At 42.7% G+C, this 23,735-nt stretch overlaps 1 protein-coding gene across 4 annotated transcripts in view; it reads right to left on the minus strand.

Annotated features, from left to right (window-relative positions):
* The window catches only part of LOC133363717 (serine-rich coiled-coil domain-containing protein 1-like), a 708,122-nt gene that overhangs the window by 517,953 nt on the left and 166,434 nt on the right, over positions 1-23,735 (minus strand). For all 4 annotated transcript variants that reach the window (XM_061583020.1, XM_061583019.1, XM_061583021.1 and 1 more), the window contains exons 2-3: positions 21,884-23,258; positions 20,864-21,051 (exon numbers count right to left, since the gene is read on the minus strand). In XM_061583020.1, coding sequence (XP_061439004.1) covers positions 20,864-21,051; positions 21,884-23,216 — 1,521 coding nt within the window. In that variant the 5' untranslated portion in view covers positions 23,217-23,258. The remainder of the gene's footprint in view (positions 1-20,863; positions 21,052-21,883; positions 23,259-23,735) is intronic.

Genomic DNA, 23,735 nt, shown 5'->3' on the forward strand with positions numbered 1-23,735 from the left:
CTCAACTATGTGGTGTCATCAGCAAACTTGGCCACCCCATTGCTCACCCCTAACTCCATTTCATTTATGAACAAGCTAAAGAGCAACAATCCCAATACCAATCCTTGGGGGACCATCTACATCCCTCCTATTGTGGGAACTGTCCACTTATTTCTACTCTCAGTGTCCTGTTCTTTAACAAGTTACTCATCCATAAGAGAAACAATAATAAATTTATTATTAAGTCTAGTGGTAATTAATTAATTAGGTCTAGCAGGAGCTAGAAACCACCATGGCAATCATTTATACTGGGCTTCTTGCGTCAATAAGCTCAATGATGACTTTTTTTACTGAGCACCAAATCATATTCCAACTTTGTTCAGAGATGATTATCCTAAGAACCCATTTTTCTCTTGATCTAATTACAGCTCTCCTTTTTCATAAATCCATAAGGATTTCCTGGGGGGTTGCTAACAAATCATTAGCCTGTTTATTTGAGATTTCTGTTTTCCGAAGTGTTGGCTTTCTCAATACAGTTATAGGATCCAGTTCAATTCAAAAGTCCTTATCTGGGACTGCTGGAATCACTGAGGTATCCAACCTCCAACCTTTACAGAGATGTCATGCCATGTTCGTGCCCATTTGCAGTGCGTGCTCCAAGTTTAGCTCCCAAATCTCATGGTCAAATCTACAGTGAGTTTACAGTGTTTTATTAGGCTTGTTCACATGTTATACGCGACACAGGTACAAGCTGCCTCAAGGGTTTAAGTGAAAGAGCATACACTTGTTTATTTGTACAGCTCAGCTATTGTGTACACTGGTACACACACTGTACACACGTTACTTGTGAATAACTGTACAAGTGTACATCTGAACTATTTGTGTACACAAGTACACAAGGTCCACTGACTGAATATTTGTTGAATGAAATGTGTAAACATACTTATCAAAACTAATGAAGAATTATCTGGGCTTAATTTTCTTTTGTACTTGCTCCATTTTCTTAAGAGTTGTTCCACTTTGATTAGTGAAAGTTGTCAGGACTTTCTCCTCCCTCTTTGCCTGGGGTTGCCCCTTCCTTAGAGAAGCAGGAACTGAAAAGAGTCATTTGCAGGGTGCTTAAAAAACAACCCTCTGAACTGACACCTTAACGTTTGTTCCCTCCCTGAGTTTAGCAAAGCATCTAGAGTCCATTATCCATCTGGCATTAAATAAATATTTTACTGCAACCTCGTAAGAAGAAATCATATCTGACCTTTATGGGCTATGCTTTCCTTTGTATTCATGGCCTAATCAATATTTTGAGTTGGAGTGCTGAGATATTTTGGTGCTGCCCTAAATCACGTAAACATGCTTTGAAGAATTCTTCAATTAACTTGCTAGCAAAATGCCTGGCATTACAAGAGAGAGTGTGTGGATGGAGAGCTTATATACTGCAAGGACTACTAGGGGGTAAATGTATCTTTAAGCTCTGCATTAAGGACGGACAATTGCCAACTTGATTAACCCATAAATCAGAGATATTCAGATGCCGCCTCTTATACATTGAAAGAACATGTGAAGGTCCCACAGGTTACTCTGTCATTACACTCTGTGGTCACATGTCCCTACCACCCACACATTCAACCAGTGTGTGAAGGGACTTATGCCTGGAGCCCCTCCATAGAAAGGGAGACACTGTTTGGGCCAGAGTGTCCCCTCACATGGAGCAGTTCTACCTGTGTACATCAGTAAGGATGGACATCAGTATATGCAAAGAGTCCCCATGCATGCCAACTGAACACAGATGGTGGGGGGCATGGCCACTATACACAGTGGGCTAGCTTATGTGGCCCCATGACTCACCTCAGGCATTCTTTCCATTTATGGGGAGGTAGCCTGAATTCTCCTATCCTTTTCAAGTCAAACACTTGGAAAACCTTTAATGGGCTTATGTTTGTTTGTCTTGAACACTCAAACAGCTTAATTCCTCCCTACCTTCTTTGACGCTCTACCACTCTGCCAGCTTCTTTAAGAAAAAAAGTCCTTACTACAGGAAAGGAAGGCAACAGGTATGTTATGTCATAGAAAGGAATCAACTGTCCAGATTTAGAAAAAATTGAAGCCCTCTTTAGGTTTTAATATAGGAAGCTGCCTTATACTGAGACAGACCATTGCTCCAGTCGGCTTAACATTGTCTACACCGACTGGTGATGGCAGCTCCCCAGGGTTTCAGACAGGATTCTCTCCCAGCCCTACCTGGAGATGCCGGCGATTGAACCTGGGACCTTCTGCATGCAAAGCTGATATGCTACCACTGAGCTACAATCCTTCCCCAAGCCTCTGGGGGGCAGTTATACATCAGAAGAATCCACTGAGTCCCCTGTGTATTATGTTAGCTGGTGCTCTGCCAAAAAAAAATTTCAACCATTCTCCAACAACTTATGAGAAAAATTGCATTCAAGAAAAATGGGGTAAAGAAATTTTCCATGAAATTCTCATGTGTTGGGTGGAGGGGTTTTGTTGCAGTTTGTTTACTTTCAAGATGGCCAAGGGGAGTTTGTGAGTGTCATTCTACAAATCATCTTGCAAGCAGTCTACACTCTGCAGCCTTCCTGTAAGTAAAGCCTAGAAGAAGGCATCCCATGAGCCTTTTGGAGACTGCAGAGTGCTGAACAAATGTTTACTGGACAGAAAAACAAATACATCACCCTTGGTAACCTTTAGCAATGAACAAAAACCCCACACCAACTGAAATTCTCAAGTGCTAAACAACTGAAAGAAGGGCAAATGCTTTTAAACACTATGCCAAATATTCCTGAAAAACAGTGAGTTTGTTTGTGACAAGGAAACAGATAACTGCCAAAAAAAAAAAAAATAGGAAGTCACCAGCACAGTCCATTTTACTATAGTTATAGACTTGTTCACACGTTACATTGAACACAGGTACCAGCTGTCTCTACCAGGGCCAGTTCTAAAGGGCGGCCAGGTTGGGCACTGGCCCGAGGGCCCTGGAGCTACAGGAGCCCTTGAGGGGCCCCTGAGGGGCCCTCCGCTCCCCTTCCATGATCCGCGCCCCCCACGCCCCTCACTTAACTGTCAGCTGGCTTTTTAGCATTGCCCTTAATGAAGATGACGGCCGCAGCTTCCCTAAGGTACTGAACCTGCTGCCGCCATCTTAGTTGATGGCAGAGATGTGCGTGCATAGCACGCACGTGTGCCATCAACAAAGATGGCGGTGGAGGCTTCATTCCCCTTAGGGAAACCACGGCCGCCATCTTCATTAAGGGCAATGGTAAAGACTAGACAGGTAAGGGGGCCGTGGGGGGGCCACACACACACACACACGCAGGACAAGCTGATGCCCAAGGGCCCCCGCATGACTGAAGCTAGCCCTGGTCTCTACTCAAGTGTTTGCGTGAAACAGTATACACTCACTGATTTGTACAGCTCAGCTACTGAGCATGCCGGTACACAGAGTGCACACTCACTGAATGCTGCACATGAATAACTGTACAAGTGTACAGCTGAAGCAGTTATGTACTCAGCTATGCAAATTGTACACTCATTGAATGTAACATGTGAGCATCCATGCAATGGGCTTTCCCAACATATTTTCATTCTGAACTCTAGGAAGGAATAGTGTTACGAGATTGGGGAGGGGAGGGATACCAGGTATAAATCAAATGCCTTCAAAAAGAAATGGAATTATACACATGTCTTTCACTGTGCTGACCCATCTTAGAAGGCCCAAGATGCACTGAAGTGGAGGATTAGATCAGTGCTCCCTTTAAAAGCTAGCCTTTAAATGTCATCAGAATGAGAACAGAGGCCAAAAACCACTGCTTTAGCAGTGCAGCAGATGATATTTAAGAACTCAGTTTCAGTGTGGATCTTCTGTTCTCTTTTTTCATTGTCTACATGTAATTATGAAGCTAAGCATTGCATCTGCTACTCATTCTATTATTAATAATGGGTGATATATCTAGACGGAACTCAGGTTAAGGCTAGTGAGTACCAATATCAAGAATGGAATCTGAACCACCTCTTTAGAAAGGGCACATAAGCAAGGGTGTAGCACAGGCCAGAACTTTGCTGAATTTGGATTTAGCTCAGATTTTTTTTCAATAATCCACATATTCCCCATCTTTGCGGAGCAATCCTCTTTGCTCCAAACTTCAGTGGCTGTCTCCTGACACTGGATCCCCCCCTCCCCAGATATATTATTTTATTGGTTTTACTCACAGCACAACAGTACAGCGCTCTCTGCCACCCCCTCCACTTCAATAATCAAAGCTCCAAGTGGGAAGAAGCAAGCCAAGTCTCACCCACGTTAAGGGGTCTAGGCTTGAGGAAGGGGGGGCACTGAAAGCTGCTTTCCTCTTTCTTTTCCAAAAGGAAAACAGCTGGTTTCTCTCTGTTTGCTAACATGAAAACTGACCAGCCTCAGTCACAGTGGAGGAGGAGCAGGAGTCAAAACCATTTTGCTTTCCTTTATAAATATTTTGAAAGAAAAGTTTTTAAAAGATGGCTCAGGGGGTGAGAGAGAGAACGAGCAGGACATTCCAGGTCTACTGCAAAAGATCTGGAGCTCATACCCCTGGGCCACTCTCTAACTATTTGCTTATTTATTTGTTACATTTGTATCCTACCTTTCCTCCAAAGAGCTTAAGCTGGTGTACAAACACGGTTCTCCCCCTCCTGATTTCATCCTTCCAACAACCCTGCAAGGTAGATGAGGCTGAGAGACAGTGACCACCCCAAGGTCACTCAGTGAGTTTCATGGGATTTGAACCCTCAACTCCCAGGTCTCAATCCAACACTCTAACCACCACACCTCACTGTCTCTCCCGTGAAAAGCCAAAGAGCTGTCAAAATTGTGGATTAAGGTTGCAGTGCTATACACATGTACATGGGAATAAAGTCCCAAAGAACTCAGTGGGCCCCACTTCTGAGCAGACATGTATAAAACTACCTTTTATACCTTTGCTTCTGCTAAATAAGCTTTGATCTGCACACACTGCCATTCCTTTTTCTTTTTCTATGAATGGGAGCAACAGCAATGATGTGTTGCTTTAATCCAAAGCCCCTGCACACAAGACATTGGCCGGTTTTAACCTGGTATCTCAACAAAAGGACAATGATCAGCATCCTACCATAACATTAGCAACCCTTTTAAAAAAAAAGAAGGCAAAAAGTTGTTTTAGGTTTTAAAGTTGTTTTATGGTACTAGTTAACACAACTGATGTTTACATGTTTTGTTTTATGTTGGTACTCTGTAATAACCCACCCTGGGATCTGAAAACATTTGCAGCCTCTTATATTTGTTTTGTTTTATTGAATTCCTTACGGATGTCACACTTTGTACTTGATAACTGTAAATTGCTTTGAGACGTGATACATAAATAAAATATGCTAACTAAATCAAAATTAGCAAGGAAATTCTTTATGTACATGAATTGACTGGTTATATACTTAAAGGTTTTCCTTCTGTATCAACAGTTGCAGGATTTTGTGATGTTTGATAAAGTACGGTTAACAGTTGTATTCTTCTAAGGCAGTAGAACAGAACTAAATTTCAAAGGCCTCCTGCTCGTCACCCTTGATACTTAAATAAGCTGTATTCTGCCTCCAAGAAAAGTGTCCTTCTGACTCTTGCATTCCTTCACCACACAATGTGAAGGACTAACAAAAGCCCAGCTATATATTCATATCTCCTAAACAATGAGCCGAAGAAAAGCAATTGACGCTACCGCTCAATACTTGGGTTGCCAATGATCTACTGCAATGGAAGATGCATTTCCATTTCAATATAGTGTGTGAATCAATGAACTGGTTTGCCTCACTTCAGAACAAGCAGCACCGTTCCTCTCAAAGTGTTTGTGGTGCATTTTGTCATGGACTTGTAGCTCCGTGTTTGCATGACTGGCAGCCCAGCGCAGGACTTGGGATTAGCAGTTCCTTCTGTTAGCTTGCACGGAAGTGATTATACGGAAGTGTATACTATAGCCAGTGTGGATTTTTCACATTCTGCAATGTTAAATTGAAAATATCCCCTCTTCCCATTCTGATGCTTCCCATAAGCTCATTTGAAAACAAAACCTTACAAAACTTATAGTCCTGAACTCAGAAATGCTTGCTTAACAACCCTCTAAATTTTCATGGCGATAAACAAAACATGGCGATCAACAGTCAGAAAGAATCGAAAGTCTAAAGAGAGAGGGAAAAAACCAAGAGCCCCTTTGGACTTTTCTCTCTCAGCATTCTCATAATCTGTTGAAATTCATTAAAAATCAGCTATGGCCACAGTGTACCTGTAATCCTGTTACTGACCTTGCCCCATACGCTGACCTTCATCTTCTGCAGTTTAAAGGTTAAAAGCATGCCTGGCTGCTTTTTAATTAATTTAATAAATTTTGGCTTCAATTCAATGATAATGTTGGGCATGCTCAGTAAGAACCAACTGTCAGTGTTCTAAAAGCCAGATTCACAGCTGCTTGGCTAGGCTTGGCTAATCAGGGGGGCACACCAACACCAGACTTTGATTTCACATGAGACAGTCATGGCTTTCCTCAGAGAATCCTGGGAAGTGTAGTTTGTGAAGGGTGCTGAGAGGAAACTCCTATTCCCGAGATAGCTCCAGTGGCCAGACTGGTTTAACAGCCAGCTGCTCTGATTGACGGTCTGTGAGGGGAACAGGGTGTCTCCTAGCAACTCTCAGCACCCTTCACTAGCTACACTTCTTTGGGAGAAGCCATGTCTAAAGTGAAATAAAGGTCTGGTGTGGATATGGCCAGGAACAGCTTTGGCTTAAATTTGGGTGGGAGGCTACATGTGCCTGCTGTAGACTAAAAAGGTGGGGGAATTGCTGAAAAGCAATGATATTGTTCACAATGTTTTCCTTTTGGAAAGGAAAGGGGTTTCCCCTCTGCCCAGTGCCCGCCCACCAAAACTCCTACCCTCCCCCTCCTCCTACCCTCCCTGCCCCTCCCCCAGGTCAGTGTTGGACTACAACCCTGGGAGATCAGGGTTTGAATCCCCACACAACCATGAAGCTCTCTGGGTGACCTTGGGCCAGTCACTGCTTCTCAGCCTCAGAGGAGGGCAATGGTAAAACCACCTCTGAATACTATTTACCATGAAAACCCTATTCACAGTGTTACCGTAAGTTGGGATCAACTTGAAGGCAGTCCATTTTCATTTTCAAACATGATTGCACAGAAAAAAATCCCATTGAACTCAAAAAGTATGCAACTGATCAAACCCACCCTCCCTTCTCCTCCTTCCTATCTTCTCCCTCTTGCCCCTTCCTTCCCCTCCAATCCCCTCCCCCTCCAATCCACTCCTTCCCCTCCCCTCCCCCTCCTCCTCCCCATTGTGTATTACCTAACTTAAGCATGATTGCACAGGAGTAAATAGCAATGAACTCAATAAGCATGTAAATTATCAAACCTGCCCTCACCTGCCCCTTCCTTTCCCCCTCCCTCTCCAATCTCCTCCTTCCCCGTCCCCCTCCTTCCGCTCCCATCTCCCCTCCCTTTCTCCTTCCCTTTTTTCTCCCCTCCCTCTACTCCTCCCCCATAGTCAGTTTTACCTATCCTAACCATGATTACATAGGAGTAAATCCCATTGAACTCAATAAGCATGTAAATGATCAGACCTGGCTTTCCCCTCCTTCCCCCTCCTCTCCCTTCCTCCTCCCCTCCCTTCTTCCTCATGATTGCACGGGAGTAAATCACACTGAACTCAATAAACATGCAAATGACCAAACCTGTCCTTCTCCTCCCCCCTCCTTCCTGCTCCCATCCCCCTCCTCCCCTCTGCCTTTCCTCCCCTCCCTCCCTCCTCCTCCCCTCCTCCCCATCTCCTGTGGTCAGTTTCAACTATCCTAAGCATGATTGCTGGGAAGTAAATCCCACTGAACTCAATAATCATGCAAATGATCAATCCATTCTCAGCAAGCTTGCACAGGATCCCATTTCTTACTTCCCGGATTAAAAAGCAGAGAAATAGGGCAGTCCAATATCTCAGAAAGGAGGTCAGGTCTCCTGCTCCCCTGGTGCATTCACTATAGCTGCCCAATTTCCCTGCTTCTTAAAGTTTGATAGAAATATCTGTGGGCTATAGGTACATTCTTAAACTGCAAGTTTTTTTGCCTATTAGTGAATAAAGACAAGGAGATAGAACCTTGGTTAAGCTCTATACATAAACAGAATGTGCACATAAAACCAGAGAACAGAGGATCTCAAAATCCTTTTATCCAACACCCTGCTGGAAGGGATTTTTTTTAAAAAAAATTGAAAAACTGGATGCCTTGGAACTTCTTTAGTCAACAGACCTTACAGGCTTCCTATGGTGCTACAATAAAGATGCTTCAAGAAACCAGTGTCACACTTGACAAAGTTTTAGAATGCCATAATCACTTTTTGTTATGCAGGGCCTCTTCAAATGCTAAACACTATGCAAGACTAACATTATGCACTAACAGACCCCCATAAGCAAGCACTACATCTCTGCTTCTTTTTTCTGTCACCTGTAGTATCTCCAAGGAGACTACTGAGTCCAAGTTAAAGCATAATTTTCAATGTAGGCTAGACACTCAGCATCCTAGCTTCATGTTCATTTTTCCTATTAAAAAAGCACAGAAAAAAGAGGCTTTATAAGTATATCCACAATAATTATTGCTTGTAATCCTTAGCTGGTATGTTGAATAACTCTTACAACTTTTTGTTTTGTAGGCATATTATAATACTGGGTTGGCACTTGTAACTGAACACTGGAACACTGGAAAGGCTTGAGTCTTACATTAAAACACTTGAGGAACGGCTCTCTGGTGGCAGAGAAGACTTAAGGTCAAAATTTCATGTGACAACAAATGAATGTACCACATAAATTTGGACTTGTGGGTCACCATGCCCAAAAGACTGGGCACCAATGTATCAGATAGCTGGTAGGCATGGGTGTTTAAAGAGGCCATCCACTGAACACTTCCTCTTTCTGATATTTTTATCTTATAGCTGTTTTGTCATTGTTATTGTGGTCTTGGTTTAAATGTGAATATTTTTATTTATGATTTGGCTGAATTGTGGATTGTGTTATACTCTGGTTTCTGCTTTTTAGCCACCTTGCATAAAGGATATAGATATAAACATAGATATAGGCAGGATATAAGTTCTTTAAAAAAATTAACAAAACTCAGAAATCTTCTCAGAAAAAATGTCTTCTGAGAAATTTTAGCTAAGTACTACTAAATTCCGTAAGTTAATTGTGTGTTGTGTGAGATATTTGGGGGGAACTGGTGATGGCAAAGGATCCAGCCCTTGGTTAGATGTGACATTTAGGTGACATGGAGAAAGACAATGATTTGGTGGCACAAAATTTGCTCTGAAATTACATTACTTTTTCTCTCTCCCCCACCCCTCCATTTCCTTTGAAGATTTCTTTAAAATCTGTCTCTGGTAACAAGATCAAATTGCCTCACCTGTCAGATCTGTCCTGTGAAGTGGAAACAGTAACGGCATCTCTCCGTTCCATTTCAAGGGAAACATTTCAGATGTGAATAATGAAAACATAGAAGGTATATATGCTATTGTGCGCACCACAGCAAAATTAGATTGCTTTCCTGCAGAAGTCATTGTCAGTTTTATTGCAAACAGTGCATATATTACTATCTGAAAAATTGGCCCTCAGACAGACTTCGCTCTTGGATGAAATATGAACCTGCTAAATTTCAGCCTGTTGCAGCATTTGTAAAATCTGCTGAGAGTTTACTAGATACTTTGCCTCTCAGTTCTAGAAATCTGGTCTGCCTCAGTGGCCCTATTGTACATTGCTCTCTCTAGCTTTTTTGACCTGCTCAATCTGCCCAAACTGTACTCCAGTAAAACTCTTAAACATTTGGGACCAGTTTATTTGCGAGATCACCTTACTCCATATATGCCCACGCAACCACTTCTATCTGCAGAATCAGCACTATTACAGGTGCCACATAATAATTCTGCAATTATAAGATATTGGTCTTTTAGTACGGCAGCAACTACGCTTTGGAACTGCCTGCCTGTATTGACATCAGGCAGGCACCTTTGTAGCATTCTATTTGGCGCCTGCTTAAATCATTTTCATTTAGGCAAGTCTATCCAGACATGTAGATATTGATGTGTTTTAATTTCTTTCTAAACTACTGTTAATTTTAATTATTTTTCAATGTTTTAATTACTTGCTTTTTCACTTTTTTTACTGATGATTTAATATTTCTTATAAACCACATAGAGGTTTAAATTACAATCAAGTGGTTATTATTTCCTGACTGTTCCTCTCCATCTTCACTCATTTGGTCCACTCGCTTGTTTTGTTTTGGAGGGGAAAATATTTCCTTTATCTCAAGCCTGTACAAGATACAACGCCGTAAGTCAACAAAGCCAGGTATGGGTAGATCATGAAGTGCTTGACAACCTTTCAGGCACAGGCAACAAAAATAGGCCTTTGTAGACCACCTTACAGAGCCAGAGCTCTTTGTTTTGCTTGCTGGATCGCAAGTTCCACAGGTCTGCTTTATCTTGCTGCCACAGTCACCCCCTTATCAAAGGATGAGTATGGAACAAAAATATTGGTTACTGGAGAGACATTGTTCTTTTTTGCCCATGCCCCCTCCACAAAGCATATCTTCCATCAGTGCCATGTTCTTGCTTCCAGCAACATGAACTGTTAATGAGCAGCCTAAGTTCAACTGGAACTGTGCACATGCCCTAAACTAGGTGGTTATTTTGGATCTGCTCTGAGCCATGAGCATGGTGCTATTGCAAAGGAATTAGAGAAAGCAACTGCAGTTCAAGTTAACAGAGGAACCATACCACTGAATAAAGTCAGTGGCAGGCAATCATCTCCAGTAAAGATCCCAAAAGAAATAGTTCCATGTAAGATACAGGTTCACATGAACATGTGTATAGGCACACAAGCAGATCTGCTACAGCACAGTTTGTCTTTACATGGTTGGCTGCTTGTGTGAAACAGTGGTCACATGGTCTAGGCCAAAACTCATCCATGTTTATGTGGGTGTGGATTTCCCTGGCATGGTTATAGCAAGCCTCAACAGAAGGCTACCGTAGTTCCATAAATTACACTATCAGCTTATACACCCATTCCAAATAAAAATGCTCATGATGTCAACCGTGAGCAAAGCATACATGTCAAAAGTCCCATGGGCCATACCTAAAGTCTCTTGATTATGATCATGGATAGGCTGATTGTGAGCCCTTTCAGCAATAAAACCTTCCAGCAATAAAGCAGTAAATGGGTGCAACATTCACTGGGAACTTTACAGAGGTTGACTACACAGGTAATTAAACAAAAGACACTGCATCTAATCTGTGGCAGAGAAGGAATTGTGCCAAAATCGGCAAGTGAGGAAACTATCTTCTCCTGAGTCTGTCTGTCTGTTCCTCTAGATCAGGATTCTTCACACTGACTGATAGTGGCTCTCTAAGTTTCTAGATGGGGGTATTTCCCAGTCCCACCTGAAGAGGCCAGAGATTTAACCAAAGTCCATCTGCATGCAAAGCACACACTCTGCCACTCAGTTACAGGACCTCTCCAGCACAGGTTTCCCATTGCATTTTCATAATACATACAATGTATAAACCCCACATCAAATAATGCCACCGACCCCCTTGAATTAAGCAATGTTCAAAGTGTTGCAGAGCTGACTTTTGACAGCAGTGCTAAGAAATACATACTTGGCTAGAGGTGTTTGTTTTCCAGAAGGTCCATTTCAGCATTAATGCTGCTGGCTGAGTTGACCTTAAAATTAGAAGCATATGAAATGCTCAAGTCCCAGACTGCTGTTTTTTGAAGCGTCTTTATGCTAATAATGTCTGAAAGGTGGTGCTCCCAGTGCTGAATTAAATAAACAAGGTCCACAGTGCTGCTTACTTACAAGCTCTGAATTATTCTCAACAAGAAATCCAACCGATTGCAGACAGAGAAATGAAGAATGTTAGGAAGGGACCATATGCCCTCTTGTGCAGAGGAGAGCTCCACTACAAGGACTAGAGGACAGTCCTCTGTTTGAATGCATCCTTTATTGGAAGGGCTGTCCAGTGTAAGTCCGGTTTAAAAACAAAGAATCCTAAGAAGGCCCTTGAAGCTTTTCATCAACAGCTAGCATACAGATAGGAAACTCAGCAGGCACATGGGTTGCAGCAGGGCCAGCATGAGGCATGACTGGCCCTTAGGGCACCAGCCTACCCTGGGCCCAGTGCTGTACCCCAACACCCTCCCATACAGGTGGCACAAGGCTAATAAGCCCACCCGTGTGTCCCACCTACCTCATGTGTCATGTGAATGACGTGCATGCATAGCACGCATACCTGCAACCAAGGTGGCGGCAGAGGCATCAGCCCCTTAGGGAAGCCCCCACTGCCATCTTGAGTGATGGCAGGCATGTGCGCACAGCGACCACAGCATTCACACAAGCGTGAGAGGAGGTGGGCACGTGGGTGGGGTTACTGAAGTCTGTGCTGTCTGTATTGGGGGGTGCCTGGGAGCTCCCTCGCCATGATCTGCAGCAGGGCTGGGTTGCAGGACTCGATGCTCACATGGATCACGGAACGGGAGCGCCACCCTCTCGCCCTAAGGAGAAGCCCTCCATGGGCCCCTCTGGGCTGTAGAAGCCCTTGGCCAGTGCTCAACGTTGCCACCCTCTGGTGCTAGACCCCGGATCACAGCCTTCCCAACTATGATGAGATGTTCTAATTATAAGTCTATCTGTACATAGGGTTACCAACCGTACTCTTTTAAGAGTACATGTACTCTTTTTGAGATGGTGCAACAGCATACTCTTACTTTTCACTTATCGAAGCCAAATGTACTCTTTTTGAAATGACAAAATGATGGTAACTCTATCTGTACACCACTTGGAGTTTTGTTTTTATTTTTTTGATCAAGTGACTTACATGTTTTTCTAAATAAATAAATAAAATATATCACATTAGGGGTTGGTCAGGTGGCCGTGGCTTGGTCAAAATGGCCAGGTGGGTCTAATTAGGGCTGCAGGTCAGAGGTTCCCCTCCGCTGCTATAAAGCTCTAAAAATCTTAGAACCTATGTATCTGAAGGACCACTTTCTTCAATGCAATCCCACATCCTAAAAGGCCTTCGAGGCCTTCTTCGTCATTCCCCTGCCTTCTGAAGCGAGATGGGAGAAAGGGCCTTCTCAATGCATTTCAGTAGGGAGATTTGCCTCTTGTTTGGGGGCCAACTGAAGATGCTTCCATTTTCCTGGGCCTTTACATTTAATGTTAAATCTGTTTTGATGCTAGAGTTTTATTTGTTTTAATTCCAACTGTGCTGATAATGGCATTTTTATGTTATTAACTAGATTTTTATATTATCAGTGAGGAGGAGAGCCTGGCTGGGAGTCCAGAGTCTGTGAGTTCAAATCCCCACTCGTGTCTCCTGGGTGTAAACGGCCAGCTAAAGATCACCCCCACAGGGAGTGGCTCAGGGGTTACGTGCCCTGCCACCTGTGCAGCCGTGGGCAAGCTGCATAGTCCCAAGGAGCCCGGCTGGCAGTTGCAGACAAGGAAGGAGCTGGTTTGTGCAGCTGTGGCAAGCTGAGCAGGCCCAAGCCAGCTGGGGAGGACTAGCCTCAGAGGGAGGCAATGGTAAACCCCCTCTGAATACCGCTTACCATGAACACCCTATTCATAGGGTAGCCATAAGTCAGGATTGACTTGAAGGCAGTCAATTTTTCCAGTGACTATATCCTTTCATATTATAAGCACCAGTTAAAGAATAGGATATGAATATTTCTAATGCGAAAAAATTGATGAATAATTAAATAAAAATATGTTCAAGGGTCTCATCCAATCTGTTGGCCTTCTCACAGGCAGCTTTATTCTGGTCTCAACGTTTTTTTCCTGTTTAATTGTTTGGCTTTACATAAGAAGCTGCCTTATACCAAGTCAGAATATTAGCTACACTGACTAGCAGTGGCTCTCCAGGGTTTCAGCCAGGAGCCTTTCCCAGCTGTACCTGGAACCTGCTGCATGCAAAGCATGTGCTCTGCCATGAAGCTGTAGCCTTCTCCTTCAATTCTTTATGTTTTTCAAGGTGGGATATAACCGGGAACTGCTGTTCAGATCTGTGCTGTTGACCCTATCTGAATAGGGATTACCTGGTTAGATAAATCCATGCTCTAGTAACCTCAAGGCTGGATTTGCAATGTGGGGCTCCTTTGAAAACAGTCCAGAAGCTTCAATTAATGCAGAATGCAGCTGCCTGATTGTTAATGGGTTTAAAGTGAACAGATCATATAACACCAATCCTCTTGCAGTTATACTGGCTGCCTGTACATTTCTGAGCCCAATTCAAAGTGCTGGTTTTGTCCTATAGAGCTCTTTATGGCTCAAGACCCCAGTATCTTCTGGAACACCTCTCCCAATATGAACCTACTTGGACCCTTATATCTTTTGAGGCCCTTCTCCAGGTCCCCCCTCTGAGGGAGGCTCAGAGGGTGGTGACAAGAGAGAGGGCCTTTTCAGTTGTGGCTCCCCATCTGAGAAACGCACTCCCCAATGAGGTCTGCCTTGCACTTTGATTGACATCTTTTCAGCGACAGGTAAATATTACCTTTTTCCCAGTCATTTGATATTTATTTATTTATTTATTTATTTATTTATTTATTTATTTATTTATTTATTTATTTTCATTATTTTTACCCTGCCCTTTTTCCAAAACTGGAACTCACGGCGGCTTCCAGATAAAAGCACACATATAATTCAAAATATATAAAAGTCTAGATTAAAATCAAATCGAACAATTTACAGTATTAAAACCATTCATACATACAGTTAAATTTGATAGACTGATATAATGTTGTTTGTTACACCGCAAAGCTTCCTGTGGCTGTATGGGAGTGTTGTATTGCTTTTTATAGCATGATACATTTGTTTTCCTTTTTAACATTGTAAGTCACCTGGAGACCTTTGGGTAACAAGCAACTAATAAATCTAAATTATTTTTAGGAGGAGGAGAAGGAGGAGAAAGAGCAGCAGCAGCAGCAGTAGTAATAGTAATAATAATAATAACAATAATAATAATAGACTATTGGTTAAGAGAAGATACACCAAATAGGCTACTCTATGGTTTGTGAGGAGGGGGGATGACCTTGGTGGCAATGGTGGCTCTAAATTAGGGGTGGGGAATCTCAAGTGCAAAGGCCTAATGTAGCCCTCTAAGCCTCTCTATCCAGCCCTCAGAATTGTCCCCAGGCCACATCTCCTCCCCAGGGCACACTCGTCACTAGCCCACCTTTCTGCCCTCCTCAAGTGATTTTGCCTGGCTGGAACAGGTCATTGAATTGTGATGATGCTTCTTGCTTGTCTGGATGGAGAAATGGGTGTGAGTGTATAGAAACCTCTGGCTTGTGCATAGCTACTGAAGTGTAATTGTTATTATTTATTTTTGCTGCTCTGAGTTCCTTTGAAAGGATGGGTGGGATTATTACTATTATTATTACTATTATTATTATTATTATTAACAACAACAACAACAACAACAACAATAATAATATGTACCCCCCAAAGGTTGCCCATGAGGGAATGTGGCCCTTGGACTAAAAAAAGTTCCCTACCCCTGCTGCAGGAGATGGCCATTTTTCCATTGCATTAAAGCAAATTAACTTGTGGGGCATTGTCAAAACAAATATGGCAGCTGGATGGAGCCAGTGTGTGTGGATTTTTCTTTTTCCTCTTTAAAGAGGGCCTGGGGTAGGCATCAACAGACTGACTAATGCCAGGCCTGCATTCAGGGCCTTATTTTGAAACGTTATCCATGCTAGAAAGATCTCTTCTTCTTCTTCCTCACTGCATTTGCTATCCTGAGCCCAAATTAGAGCCTTGTCTCTTCAGTTTGTCACAGCAACCTTGACTTCTACCCTATATATTACCTGAAATAATTGGAAGAATGCCCAAATCAATGAGTGTCAGGAAGCTCATACTGATAACATTTGTGCTTCCGTGGACTAACTAATTAATACCAATTTCTCTCTACTGCTGAGACTGTAGTTTGCAGTTTTGGATATATAGATAGATAGAAAATAGAGTAACATCGACATCTTGTGGAATAGGTAAATTACTGCAGGAATGACCATTTGGAGACAGAGAAAAAAACTTTTGAAAAGAAACAGATGTGGTGAAAGGGCAGCCATCATCCATGTGATTTAATGACCAGAAGCAAGCAGGTAGCAAAAGGCTTCATAACAATTGGGTTGGTGGAGGGGAGCATATAATGGTTCCCGTGGTCCTTCCTTGCGCAAGAGTCATACATTCACTGCTACCTGAATTGAATTCATTCACATCTCCTTCAATAAGCTTTAACCTGTACAACATCCCCAAATTTCAGCCAGTTGCCACTTACCATTTTCCTTCTGGAAACAAAAAACCACTGGTGTCCCAATATACCCCAGCAAAAAGCCCTGGGGGCAAATTGTGTTGTTTACTCAATATGCACAGGGAAAGGACCAATGTTTACTGCTCAGAAAAATTCTACCTCCTCTGAATAAGTGTTTTTTGACTCAAAGTGCTTTGGTATTGCCAAGCACATATATGCTACAACACAAACAAAAAGGGTATCTGGGAGACAATGTTACCCCATCCTTCCATTGGAAATCTCATTGGGATACAAATATACTCCAAAGATGGCCAGTGTGGTTTTTTGGCCTGGTCTGCATTTGAAGGTGAACTCCCCTAACATGCACTTTCCAAAACCACATGAGAACAAAAAAACAGCCATCCTTCAAACTTTGCAATTCTCTGAATTTTGCAGTGTGGTTCCCCCAGCCAAGTAATGTGTACAAAAATGCATATACTAGGAGAAAGTGTACATAACAAAATCATACACTAGTGAAAATAACATTAAAATGCATTATATTGCAGAAAATTGCTTTGCAAAAAGTGTACATTGGTCAAAATTGCATCCAAAAGTATGTGTATTAAGAGAAATTCGCACAGAAATGTTAATGAACTTTCATTACGACTTTAAAAAAAACTATTGTGGAAATGTGGAGAACTGGACTTAAGATTGGACAAATGAAAAACTGAGAGAATCTGAAATGTATGTATGTATTTATTTATTATGTTTAAATCCTGCCCATCCTCCTAGTAGGAGCCCAGGGACAGACAGATTCAGCTATCCCTGGATAACTGAAGCTCAGGTTTTGAACTGTGGCTACATATGGAAAGGCTGACACTCCTGAAGGAATACTTTGATCAGTTAGCCAATTAAAGAAAGAACACCGTTACTTAGATATGGTTTCATTTCTATCCCCTCCAACATTGATCCCATTTGCTCTTTAGCTTAACCTTCCAAGAAAACCTGCTCCCTTATCAGTCCTTCTAGACCCAGATATTCCCTTGGCAATTAAGGCAAAGGGAAGTCATTACTTCCTGCCAGTGACAAGGAGAAAACAAAAAAAAAGGATCTTAAAGGGCTCTCTGTTGTGTCTGAAGGGTATCCAACGTAGTACAAAGCTTCCCTTACACAAAACACCTTCTTGGGAGACACCTAGAACTGGATGACTCTAGCTACTGTATTTATCTCTACAGAAATAGGTTTTAAAAATGCAATGCTGCCCTCTTCAGGAAAATCATCAAACTACAGTGGGGGCTAATTAAATGCTCCTGCTCTATCTCTTCCAGCTTTGTTACAGTCTTGGAGTCCAACATCCACCACCCCCTCAAGAAATTGTGTAAATGCTTGAATATAATACGGTGGTCATCATACATGTGAGGCTGCAAAGTCTAGACATTGACTTGAGTCTTGTACGCATCCTTGTGTGGGAGAACAGAATGTGAAGATGATTCTTAGGTTTATAAAATATAGGAACATAGGAAGCTGCCTTATACTGAGTCAAACCATTGGTCCAACTAGCTGCTCTGACTGGCGGCAGCTCTCCAGGATTTCAGGCAGGAGCCCTTCCCAACCTTACCTGGAGATGTCAGGGGCTGAACCTGAGCCTTTCTGCATGCAAGGCAGATGCTGAGCTATGGTCCTTCCCCATTACTCAAGAGCCCAAGGAAAATTAGCTTAGACAGACCTCCAGCTCCTTGGATGGGCATAAGCAGGGCTCTCTAGAGCAGCCTTTCCCAACCGGTGTGCCTCCAGATGTTGTTGGACCACAACTCCCATCAGCCTCAGCCATTGGCAATGCTGGCTGAGGCTGATGGGAGTTGTGGTCCAACAACATGTGGAGGCACACTGGTTGGGAAAGGCTGCTCTAGAGGATTTGGGGGACCCTTTGACAAAAGGCCAACTCTTAACCAGCAAGGGGAGGAGAGGTGGGGAGATGGAAACACAGGAACAGTCCCAGAGTCTAACCCTAAGCCTGGGCCCCATTCCTTACTTCTGGGTGCTTGTCCTGTGGTGCGGCTGAGGAGATCTCAGGCAGCGCAAGAGAGAAGATGCCTCAGACTGAAGCTGGGACCTTTTTGCATGCAAGCCAAAGCCACTGCTATTCAGCCGTGTCCTGCTTAATATCTCTATTCTACATGTGCAGAGCTAGAATTGAGCTGAAATCTCTCAGAAGTCCATTTCACACAATATTTGCCACCATATTTGTGGTGGATGCCTAAGGATGGTGGAGAAATTTGATTCAGTTCACATTTAAAGGTGAACCTACCAAATTCTTTTAAGGCCAATTTTTGTTAGAGAGCATAAGGCCGCGTCATCGGCATATAGTAAGATGGAAATCTTTTTATTGCCTACCGAGGGAGGGGGGGGAAGTAGGCGATGATAGAGCCATTACCATATCGTTGATGAAAAAGTTGAATAAAAAGGGAGCCTAAAATTAGAGGAATATTGCCACTCCCAGAACTTAAAGATTAACCATTCCAAGTCTAAAATTATGGTTTGTGGCAAATTCATGAAAACTAAGAACTACTGGTCACTAAATGGGGCCCCTATAGAGCAAGTTTCCACCTTTAAATATCTTGGAATTCATTTATCCAACAGCCAACACAAAATATATTAATGAGACAAGTGTTAGGGCTCCCCAAGGGGACTCCTTCTGCCCACCTCAGGGCGGAGTTAGGCTTATCCTCATTAGCAGCACGTATCGATTTAGCCTATATACGCTATTGGCTTAAAATCTCTAATATGGAGGATTCAGCCTTGATCAAGCAATGCTGGCTTGAACAATTACAGGCGGGTGGTTGGGCAACAGAGTGCCAGGTAATACTTTCCAAATATGATCTCCCCCAAGCCACACTTAAGGGACTTAGCAGAGCCGCCCTCCGTAACTGGATTTTTGATAGTGATGCCAGCCAAGACAGGATGTCCATAGTAACAGCCCCTTTTTCACCTTGGTACCCTCTTTTTAAACTTAACCATTTCATATCCAACTATCTTGTCTTGCTCGATAGAGCCACAATCAGGAAAGCATTCACAGCTCTCCATTTTCAAGCTATGCCTACTGCCTACTTAGAGGGACGATACAACGGCACTCCATTGGTCCAACGCCAATGTATTTATGGATGTAAAGCAGTAGAGGAGCTAGCTCATTATCTACTTCACTGCCCACTTTACGAAGATCCTAGACGAAAGTTTTTAAAAAAATATTTAGATTTTTTAGCGCCTTGTACTGATTGTGAGATGATTAACTTGCTCCTTTCTGACAATTTTAATCTAATGACTCTTGCAGTCGCTAATTTCGCGCTCACCGCCCAAAAATTGAGAGCGGCTTTTGCCAAAGAATCCCTGTTCGATATAGCTAATTGATGTTTCTTATTATGTTATGAATATCTGTATTAATATAGCTAATTGTTGTTTCTTTTATACTATTTAATATGTGCGTAAGGCCTATGGCTAAAAGTCACAATAAAGATACTACTACTACTACCAAATTCACACTTTTTGAAACAATATGCAAACTGAAACCACAGCCGTCTTTTGAAAGTCACACTTCTCCAAATTTTGTAATGCAGTTCTCCAACCAAATACTGTATATGAAAAATGCACATATTAAAGTGTACATAAAAATGCATGCATCAGTGAAAAGAACACATCCAATATGCATCATATTAGGGGAATTTGCTTGCAGAAATGTATATTAGTCATAACTGCAAACAAAAAATATGTTTGTTAGAACTTCACACTAAAACGCTGATGAATTTTCATGAGGTTTTTTTTTGAAGGGAGATTGTTGCAGAAATATGGAGGACTGAATTTAAACTCAGAAAAATGAAAAACGTGAAGAACTGAAGTTGACACATTTGTCCATCCCTACAGATGCCATTCATTCATTCATTCATTCAGAGTTATGTATATACTGCTTAATTGTCCAAGTTTCTAAGTGGTGTGCATAAAAATAAAAAAACATCCGATGGATAAGATCAATTAAAAGTAATCATAAAAACAGGTTGCAGCCTGTAATCTTCTGAAAGAAACCCTACCCCAGAAAACAGAAAATATTTAGTAAGGTGCTCCCATTTCATTGCCTTCAAATAGGGTGAACTATATGAGGCTGTTTTCGCTCAGTTCTAGAAGCAGACAGCAACGTGCCCAGGACTGCCCAGTGAATCTATGATTGTGCAACAGTTTGGATTCTTGATTTAGAAAACAAGCAGATTTCAAGCTCTGCTAGTCTTCAAACAGGTTCTGCAAATTTCTCTTTATATATCCTGGTGTTCCTCTGTATACCTGTGTACCACATTTTAGAAGCTGCTATATGTTTTCTCCACCAGTACATTTTAGAAGTTTCTCTCTCTCTCTCTCTCTCTCTCTCTCTCTCTCTCTCTCTCTCACTCACACACACACACACACACACACACACACACACACACACACACACACACACACACACTAACCACTTGAAGAAAATGTCCCCACATGCTGAGGTTTTGCAAACCTACCATGCTGTTCATTTTAGATGAGGAGGAATACGTTCTTTGCTTTCGCAAACTGTTCATTTCTTCTGGGTTTCCATCCTTTGGTTTTAAGATCATCCGGCTACTCCCAGCAGTGCCTTCTGAGGAGGATCTCAGGCGCTTTTCCACAAATCTTCCTTCTCGATATGGGCTAAAACTACTGGCAAGATTCACTAGGAGAACAGGAGAGAGAGACAGTTCATCAGCCCCTATGACATAAAAGCTATTGATGAACATTTATTTAACTCACAGCCACATTACTTTGAAGTAAGTGAGCTGCAGCAGGTTGATTCCTATTCTCCTCACAGAACTACAGTTGCCAGAGTTCTCTGAGAAGAAGGACTGACTGTTAAATCACTTCACTGTTAAACTACACTTCACAGGATCCTTTAGGGGAAGCCATGTCTGTTTAAGGAGGAATAATAGTGGAATAAATACATGGTACTAATGTGGCAGTTGTTGGACTACAATTCCAACAACTGAGCAACAATAAATATCTTTCCTCAGTAAACATTGGAGCTTGCCTCCTCTTTGTCTCACTTGTGGTGCTTCTTTCCCTCTCGCTGCATGGGCTACAATTCCCATCACCTCCCCCCTGACCAGTGGCCATGCCATGCTGGCTCAACCTTACATGAGCTGGAGTGCAACAGCATTGGGAAGGCCACAGGTTTTTCACTCCTGCGTTAAACAATAATGTTGCCCATCTGAGCCCCAGCATAGGATAGACTGTAAATCAACCTTCCTGTAATATTAATCCATTTCAAAAAGCATGACATGCCATCTTTCTAAGGCCAAATTACATGGACCTTACCATTGTTTATTCATGTGTTATTTCTCCAGGAAATTTAGTCCACAGACACTGAAGACCCTAGACAACAGTACCTAGTGCCATCCCAAGCATACAGGAGCCCAGCTGAATGCCATTTGCATGTACTTCAAAACTTCTGCCTATCTATAGATAGTCACACTTGTGTAGAAGATGACAAAAAAAGTTACTATATGTACCTTTTGCATGGTTTATTTCATATCCCTGCTGCGTTTGAAAAGCCTGCGATTCAGAAGACAAAGGAATAACCTTCGACTCAATTATTGGGATTGTTTCTCTAACACATTCAGCTGCTCTAACTTCTTGTTGGTCTCTAGGTAATCCCTGTGCTTTTGGAGAATCTTCTGTTTTTTCTCCCTGGTTTAAGACAAAGGGTTTTAATTGTGCTTCAGCTCCTGAGTTTTCTTCTAGATGATTGGTCTGTTTAGCAGGAAGTTCTTGCGATAATACTTCTGCATGGTTTCGATTAAAATCAAGGGTATCGGATATGGCACTAGTTTCATTGAGCAGTACATTTCTAGCCCTATGACTTCTGGGTGAGACCATAGCACAACGGGAAACACTTTCCACATGATCCATTTTCCTTAAAAGAACAGGAGGAGGAGGAACAGCAGCAATGGGAGTGAGGAAGATTTGAGAGGTAGAAACATTGTGGGCAAAGGCTTCCCCGTGCAATTGTCCACAGTTGGGCAAGCCGTCAACCTCTGAGACTGAATCCTCAGTCAGTGCTAGAAACTCGGAAGGTGTCTGGACCATGGTCAGGTCAGCAGAAAGCAATGGTGACTGCAAAGAGCTGCCTACACATTCTATTACCTCGGCAGAACATGAAGGAGAAGTCCTCGTCGACACAGGCTCACTTTCAACATTGGGTTTAATGTCCAACAAGCAAGAAGATGGTTGCACGCAAGAAACGGACTGGCTTTGAGAGACTGGCTTTGAAAACCTGTAGTGTGTTGAGAAGGATTTCGGAAGAAGCTTCCTTGAGGAATGTTTAACAGAGGACCTGCTTTGTTCCTCTGCAAAGCCAGAATCATCCCCTTCATTTTTCCCAGATCTTATGCAATTTATGAAGACATTCTTATTGGTCGAAGGTTCCCTTCCCTTTTCAAAGTCCTCTGTCAAGGACCTGGTGATTTTCTTGCTTCGAGAACTCCCGAAGCCGACCGAATGTCTCCCTCTGTGTTTCACATGTTCCTCCAAATTGAGCTTTTGCAAAGTGTTGTGACCAGACTGAGCACCATTCAAAATGCCCACGTTTTGGCTTGAGGACTCGGCTTTCGGTTCGCTCCCCTTCTTGTGGTGGAAGCTAATGGAAGGCGTGCGGAAAAGGCTCCTGCGCTTGCCAGTGCTACCCGAGCTAGAGTTGGTGCTGGAGGGAGAAGAGCTGTGGACACCAACAGTATTGCTGGAAGTTGGAGATGACGGAAGGGAATCATGCCTTCGGCTAATACTTCTCCGGAATATTGGCAACCGGGACACGATGTTTGAACGCCTCGATCCTGAGTCACCCATCAGGACCCTGTTTTCTTGGCCAGGATCAGCCTATATGACAATCTGTATAAATAGAGACATGAAGATGTACGTTGTTGTTATTAAACTCAGAAGAAAACATTGACACAAGCCCTGTTCAAGTGTTATCCCTGAACAGGGAAAGGAAACACATGTAGGGCTAGCCCTGCCCCCAACATCCCTGCATTGCCAGATGCATCCACTCCACCCCGAACCTTCCCCCATTGCGGAGAAAGGTTTGAAGAGAGCTTCCAAGTACATTATTCTGAACATTAGAAGCCTACATACAATCGGAACCCCTGATTACAATCATGGAAAGTTTCTATGTGTGTTCAGCTGAATGTAGTTAGAAGTTCCCTATAGACCTTCCTATTCAACATGGGTAAAAAAGATGGAAATGGAGATTTGGGGGCAGGGCTGGTGTGCATGGCCCAATTCCTCTATTCATGTTGCCATTCCCTGTCCAGGCTTAATGCAGTTAACTTTACATTTCAAAAATATGAAAAGAGCTTGCAGAATCAA

This window comes from Rhineura floridana, chromosome 9 (assembly GCF_030035675.1).
Source record: "Rhineura floridana isolate rRhiFlo1 chromosome 9, rRhiFlo1.hap2, whole genome shotgun sequence".
Lineage (NCBI taxonomy): Eukaryota > Metazoa > Chordata > Lepidosauria > Squamata > Rhineuridae > Rhineura > Rhineura floridana.